The sequence below is a fragment of the Pyrus communis genome, chromosome 15, assembly GCF_041283825.1.
Source record: "Pyrus communis isolate YQ-2024b chromosome 15, ASM4128382v1, whole genome shotgun sequence".
In the NCBI taxonomy this organism is placed as follows: Eukaryota; Viridiplantae; Streptophyta; class Magnoliopsida; order Rosales; family Rosaceae; genus Pyrus; species Pyrus communis.
In genome coordinates, this window is record NC_142579.1 from 23,464,543 (window position 1) to 23,471,728 (window position 7,186).

General features: G+C 38.9%; 1 protein-coding gene across 1 annotated transcript; it reads left to right on the top strand.

Moving 5' to 3' along the window:
• The first annotated feature begins 286 nt into the window (after positions 1 to 286).
• LOC148690734 (uncharacterized) lies at positions 287 to 6,936 on the top strand. Its single transcript, XM_088684998.1, has 4 exons — positions 287 to 1,126; positions 2,405 to 3,049; positions 3,299 to 3,697; positions 6,877 to 6,936. The coding sequence occupies exons 1-4, from the start codon at positions 287 to 289 to the stop codon at positions 6,934 to 6,936; spliced, it is 1,944 nt and encodes a 647-aa protein (XP_088541124.1).
• Positions 6,937 to 7,186: the final 250 nt, after the last annotated feature.

Below are 7,186 nucleotides of genomic sequence, written 5' to 3' on the forward strand. Positions count from 1 at the left end.
AAAAGCCCTCGAAGATCCGTTCATCAACTGTTCATCCCTAGATCAAGCCCCGACGGCCCTTTGGATCAACAGCTCATCCACAAACCTTCACCCTACGAAGATAGAATCAGAGGATCAAATTACAAAGAGATTGTAACCCAAAAAATCATTAAACACAAAAAATATATTTTGTACACGGTTTCTTGTTTCTTGTTTCAGGAATTTTTTCGTGTTTACAGTCATGTCGTGGCTACTCAATTCCATGGATCGTAAGATTGCAGAAATTTTTAGCTATGCTGAATCCTCCATGACTCTTTGGAAAAATCTCAAGGAAATGTATGGAAATCAGAACAATGCGGCTAGAGTGTTTCAGTTAAAGAAGGACATTGCTGGTTTGCAACAGGAAGGGAAGCCATTTGTGCAACATCTTGGAAAGCTGACCACTATGTGGAACGAGATGAATGTGTATCGACCACACACCATCGACGCTGCTGTGCTAACTAAAAGAGCCGAGGAAGACAAAATATTCCAACTCCTAGCAAGCCTGAGCCCTGAATTCGAAGATCTTCGAAGCCATATCCTCATGAATCCCGACCTGCCTTCTTTTTCAAGTGTGTGTGCCACAATTCAAAGAGAAGAGGTTCGAAGGAAAGTCATGACCTTGGACATGAAGGCAAATATACCAGAAGCCAGGGCTTACTTCTCTAACCAAAAACTTGGTGAGGAGAGAGGCTACAAAGGAAAGAAAACTGGCTTAAAATGTAGCCATTGTGATGCAGGTGGGCACTCAAGAGACCGATGCTGGATTCTTCATCCAGAGTTAAAACCAAAGTTTCCTAGGGATAACAAAGGTGTCTCGAAAGGCTCGTACAACCCTTCTTACAAGGCAAATCATGTTGCCACAACTTCTTCTGATGGAGCACTGAAGTTCACCACTAATCCAGCTGCACTGATCAACGAGTTTGGTATGTTTCTTCACAAGAAACAAGGTCTTGGAGATAGTGAAGGACCACTAAATCAGTGTGACAACAATCAAACTGCACTATTAGGACAGTTTGCTGGCTTCCTGGCTGGAAATGAAGGCGTGGTACAAAGGGACATCCCAGGTATCTTACACTCCTTCTCAACTGCTCTCAACATTGGTAATGTGCATGATTATTGGATTATAGATTCTGGAGCCACTGATCATATGACTAACAAGTCTACAAACTTGCATAAATTTGAAAAATTTTCTATTCCATCCCAAGTGTCAGTTGCCAATGGAAAAAATGCTATGGTTGTGGGAAAAGGAAAAATACATTTGATCTCAAGTGATGTCGAGTCTGAGGCTCTTTATGTTCCCTCATTCCCTTTTCAACTTTTATCTGTTAGCTAGATCACAAACTCATTAAATTGTCTTGCCATTTTCTCTCCCAAAAATGTGATCTTTCAGGATGTAGTCACCAAGAAGACGATTGGTAAAAGGATTTTTCTTAAATGGTCTCTACTATCTTTCCAAGCATATTCAAGTTCCCAAGGTTTTTCAAGTCACTTTAAGCTTAGCTCAAGAACAACAACTTTGGCACCAACGTCTAGCACATCCTTCTGAAAAAGTTCTATCCACCTTGTTCCCAAATATGTGCAAAGTTACAAGTCCTTGTGATGTTTGTCATTTTTCTAAGTTTACTAGATTACCATTTACTTCCTCTTTGTCTAGGGCTAGTAACCCTTTTGAAATTGTGCATTCCGATGTTTGGGGACCAACTATAGAGTCTTTTGATGGATACAAATATTTTGTAACTTTTGTGGATGATTTCACAAGGATTACTTGGTTGTATCTTTTGAAATTTAAAAGTGAAGTGATGGAAGTTTTTCAAGATTTTCATAGACTTGTGGCCACCCAATTTGCTTCAAAAATTCATATTTTACGATCAGATAACGGCACAGAATATATGTCTCATAACATGTCACACTACTTGAGCACGCATGGTATATTACACCAAACAAGCTGTGTTGGAACACCTCAACAAAATGGGGTGGCCGAGAGGAAGAATAGAGATCTACTTGAGAAGACTAGAGCTCTTATGTTTCACATGAATGTGCCTAAGAAGTTTTGGTCTCAAGGAGTCCTTACTGCGGCATATCTCATCAATAGATTGCCTAGTAAAGTGTTGAATTTTAAATCACCTTATGAGGTCTTGAAAAATAGAAAGATCAACTTTTCCCATTTGAGAGTCTTTGGGTGTACATGCTTTGTTCACATTCAAACTCAAAATCGTGACAAGCTAGACCCAAGGGCTGCCAAATGTGTCTTTCTAGGTTATTCATCTACCCAAAAAGGTTACAAGTGCTATAATTCAACAACTAGAAAAATGGTTGTTTCAAGGGATGTTAAATTTGAAGAACATGTTCCTTACTTTTCACAATCACTGGATTACTCTGACAGGGGGAGCATTTGATGGACTTATTTCCTTTTCCATATCCAAACGGAGAAGATGCAACATGCACTCCTAGTGATCATGTGCCGGATGATGTTAACCTTCACTCGGTGGAACATCTTGAAGATGAAAACCCTTCCTCATCAGAGATTCACACTGCACCCTCCAGTGATCCTTCAAACCATGATGTTGTTCAAATACCTGTAGTTCAATCTCCTACAGTTCGTCGCAATCCTGCACGAGAGAGGAAACTTCCATCCAAGTTGCATGATTATGTGACCTACACTGCCAGGTATCCCGTGACTGATGTTATTGATTATAGCAAAGTCTCATCTTCTTTTGCTACATTCCTAAGTGCCATTAAGGAAGCTCGAGAACCTCAAAGTTTTCAAGAAGCCAATCTTTACAGTGAGTGGAGAAATGCTATGGCAGAGGAGCTTCAAGCCCTCCATGAAAATAACACATGGACTATAGTGAAACTTCCAAAAGGAAAGAAGGCAGTGGGGAGTCGTTGGGTGTACAAAACTAAGTTTCATTCAGATGGCACAATCGAAAGGAATAAGGCTCGCTTGGTTGCTCGAGGTTTTACACAAACCTATGGCGTCGATTATAAAGAGACATTTGCTCCGGTGGCAAAAATAAACACTGTTAGAGTATTGTTGTCGGTTGCAATTAACAATGCATGGCCTCTCTTTCAAATGGATGTTAAAAATGCTTTCCTGCATGGTGAACTTGAAGAAGAGGTTTACATGAAGCTACCCCCAGGTCATCCTCAATCAAACAATCCAGAAATGGTGTGCAAACTCCATAAATCCATTTATGGTCTCAAGCAAAGTCCACGTGCATGGTATGCCAAGCTCAGTCATTTGAAGATTGTTCATTGTGTGCTACGTTATCTTAAGGGTTCCATTGGTAGAGGAATTCTTATGCGCAACAATAGTCACACTCAGATCTCAGGCTATACCGATGCTGACTGGGCAGGCAATTCTCTCGATCGCAAGTCTACCACTGGGTTTTGTACGTTTGTGGGAGGCAACCTAGTTACCTGGAAAAGCAAGAAACAAAGTGTTGTTGCACGCTCTAGTGCAGAGGCAGAGTATCGTGCTATGACGTCCACTGCTTGTGAACTTATTTGGCTCAAAAGCCTTCTGTTGACTTTAGGTTTTCCTCATCAACAACCCATGTCCCTACACTGTGATAATCAGGCCGCGATGCACATTGCATCGAATCCTGTATTCCATGAGCGAACTAAACATATTGAAGTTGATTGTCACTACGTCAGAAATCAAGTTCAGTCCAAGGTGATCGACACTCACTACACGCGCAGTCATGATCAACTTGCGGATATTTTCACAAAAGGATTACCCTCTGCTGATTTTCAACGTCTTTTGTTCAAGCTTGGATCAATTAATCCCCTTGATCCAGCTTGAGGGGGAGTATTGGAAGAAAGCATACTTTTACTTTTCCATGTTTCCTTCCATGTTTACTTTTCCATGTTTCCTTCCATGTTTTATGCTTCCATGTTTCATGCTTTGTTTTTTCTTTTTTTATGTTTTGCTTTTCCTTGTTTTCGGCTCCTCCCGTTTCTTTTCCTTGCTCATTTATATGAGCTTTCCTTGTAATTGGTTTTACACAATTTCACACATACACAAATATAGACATTCAAAATTCAATAGTCCCGTCGTCGCATCATCAACTACTTTGATATCCTACACTTGGTGGGATAAAAGAAACTAAAAGAGATAAGGTCACGGCCTATTGCTGCTCAGTAGAAAGCGTAAATATGATATGAAAAGGAAAACGATGCTCCGTAGTTCTAATGGAGAAAACTGCATAGCAACCATAGTCTGTGGGCCAATAAACAAGCTACATGGAATTCGACATGGACCCTTGACCCCAATACGACGGTATTTCAAAATCAAAGGCAGATGAGGATGCTTTCTACTCAAGTTTCTATCCCGACAAACCCGAACTTAAGGCCATAATCAAATCAAAGTTATCGGATCGAGACAAAAGAGCTATTCACTGCCTTCTTACAAGCAAATAAAAATGTATTGGCTTGGTCTACTAAAGACATGCCTAGTGTCTATCCTTCAATAATCTACCACCGTCTCCATTTGGATCTAACCATGAAGCCGATTATCTAGTGAAAGCGTAAGCACGAAATAGAGTAAAGTAAAATCATCGTGCTGAGATCGAAAAACTCAGGGACGCCAACTTTATTGTTGAAGTCCATCACCCAAATTGGTTGGCTAACGTAGTCCTTGTGCAAAAAAGCAAAAAAAAAAAAAAAAAAAAAAAAGAAGAAGATAAGTGGCTAGAAGAATTGGCCCAAGTTCTATGGGCGCATCACACAATCGTTTGGAGAAAAACTAAAGAAAGCCTATTTTCCTTATCAACTACAATCTCTAACATCACTTGCTTATCACAAACTACAATCTCTAGCATTACATGTTTATCACAAACTGTACTCAAAAGTATTCTACAGACTCAAGCTTCCTGCAGGAAAAGAATCCATCCATTATTTCATGTTAGCTGTCTGAAGAAGCACTTGGTGCCACATGTGTTGCATACTATAGCTTTACCAAAAGTCACAGATGATGGATTAGTGCAGAAGACTCTATTAGGAGTGTTTGGAAGAAGAATGTTGCAAGTGTACAATTGCTGGTACGATGGATTGTACAAGAGGAAAGTGATGCAACTTGAGAGGATTATGATGACTTCACTTCCAAGTTTCCTAATTTCCATTTTTAAAATCTTGAGGACAAAATTGTTTTTCAAGGGGGAATGATATATTTTGCTAATTGTATAAATGGGGTAGTAGCCTCCATTTCTTGTAACGGTCATATTTTTTAGGAAAATATTATCAATATAAAAAAAATTATTGAAGCTCTGCTCCATCTTCCTCTTTCTTCCATCTTCATTGTTGTTCTACATCTAGGTCAAGGTTGGATCAGATCTTATGAAACTAGGATGAGGCTTGGAAATTTGGAATCGAGCAGAAAGAGTGAGAAGTTGGGAGAGAGGAAGGAGGGGAGACAGACGGAGGGAGGGGAGTCATGTCTTTTCGTCCTTGTATTTGATGGGTTTCATGGTATGAACATATCTACACCATTTAAAAAGAAAACCTCAAAGGGCAAACCAAAAGCCTAAATGAGGTGATGGCGAGGTGAAGAAAAACATTGGGTAGGAGGTGAATTTGTTGAGTGTGGGCTTGCTTCTAATGGTCTTGGAATAAGTTTTGGGCTAACCATTTAGGCCCGACTCATTTGCAACTAGTTTTACTTATACTGGGCCCTGGATCCCTATTGCATAAAAAAGACAACAGAAACATGCTTTTAATGGAAGATACTTTTTATATGAGATTGTTCATGCATAAAATGCTTTTGGTAATTAGAAGATCACGAATATTTTCTCGTATCACTTTGATTTTTACAGAAGTATATACAGAACTCAGAATTGATGCAAATAACCTAGCAAACGAACGGAGAAACCAAGACTGCTACAATTATACAACTTCTGACAAACAATAAGATAATCTAAATTACAGAGATTAATAGAATTCGAACTTAGGTGCATTGGGAGGAATACATTGTTATTGCTATATCAACTTAGGTAAGCTTAGGTCGATGAGTTTAGACTTCTTTGTCTCCTATTTCACGTATGAATTGTTTTACGCTATGAATTTGATTTCTTTTTTTTGGTTTGATATATATGTCTATATACACACAAGAATAATTTACCGTTTCATGCTTATCAGCACCATGACTTTATAAAGATGAGAAAGCTACAGTACATTTAGACTCCATTATGGCTACAAATTAGCCTGATTTCTCGGCAGAAATGTGGTCCATTCTCTTATTGTTTTTATTATTACGGTTTGCCTCTCTACCCACTCTATGCAAATGCAAACATAGCAGAAACTCGAAGAACCAACAACTAACACATGCATGCTCTAGACTAGTCCCAACTTAGATTATTAATACATTGATTGAAAGTGTAAGGATGACAAAACTTCTGTTGATGTGCTGATATATCGTCATGTGTTGTTACGAATTTGGAAAAATAAACATGAATAATACAAATATGTTTGTATACTAGGTGGGCTAGGCTCAGTTTAGATATTAAAAATTTTAAATTTGTAGATTAAATATGTCCAAACTGGTTTAATTCGGTTTAGAGAGACCGTGACCGTATTTTTGGTCAAAACCTGAACCACATCGACCATTTATGCCCAGTTCGGTCTAGTGAACGAGAATTGGAGATCAGCTGCGAGTAAAATTCCGCCACCAATGATTGAGACGTTTAGTCGGTTCTCCTCCCTCTTTCCGAAGAACAACATATATGACATATGTAGTCGACTCTCCTCCCTTATTTTGAAGAACAACTTATATGACATATGTATACCACCATTGTGATTTTCCATGCTAATAATATAACATCATTTGAATGAAAATTTACAAATATTTTTGTTGCACAGGATGCTACGATAACAGTGTATGGAAATCCTTGCATGCAATTGCAAGCTATTACAGGCTAATTAAGTCAAGGTAAGTGGAAGGACACTGAACTAGTTACTCTAGGCTTTGGCTGTGCCTATCAATAATTAATCCCTGCAAGTTTAGGGTTTAAATCATGAGCTCAAGTTTTAGACGATGTTTCCACCACCACAACCCTTAAATACGCAATGCAGGGTTGACTCTGCCAATTCACCAAAACTGCATAAAAAAGACAAATGTGGAAAGTTGTACTTGTTTGTAAAGTTGAATTTTTGAGAGGGCTTTTGTATG

Coding starts and splice junctions, on each gene's coding strand:
- LOC148690734 (XM_088684998.1), top strand. CDS start 287: ATGACTCTTTGGAAAAATCTCAAGGAAATGTATGGAAATCAGAACAAT. Junction 1,127..2,404: donor CTGCTCTCAACATTGGTAAT/GTGCATGATTAT, acceptor TTACTCTGACAG/GGGGAGCATTTGATGGACTT. Junction 3,050..3,298: donor CAAAAATAAACACTGTTAGA/GTATTGTTGTCG, acceptor CGTTATCTTAAG/GGTTCCATTGGTAGAGGAAT.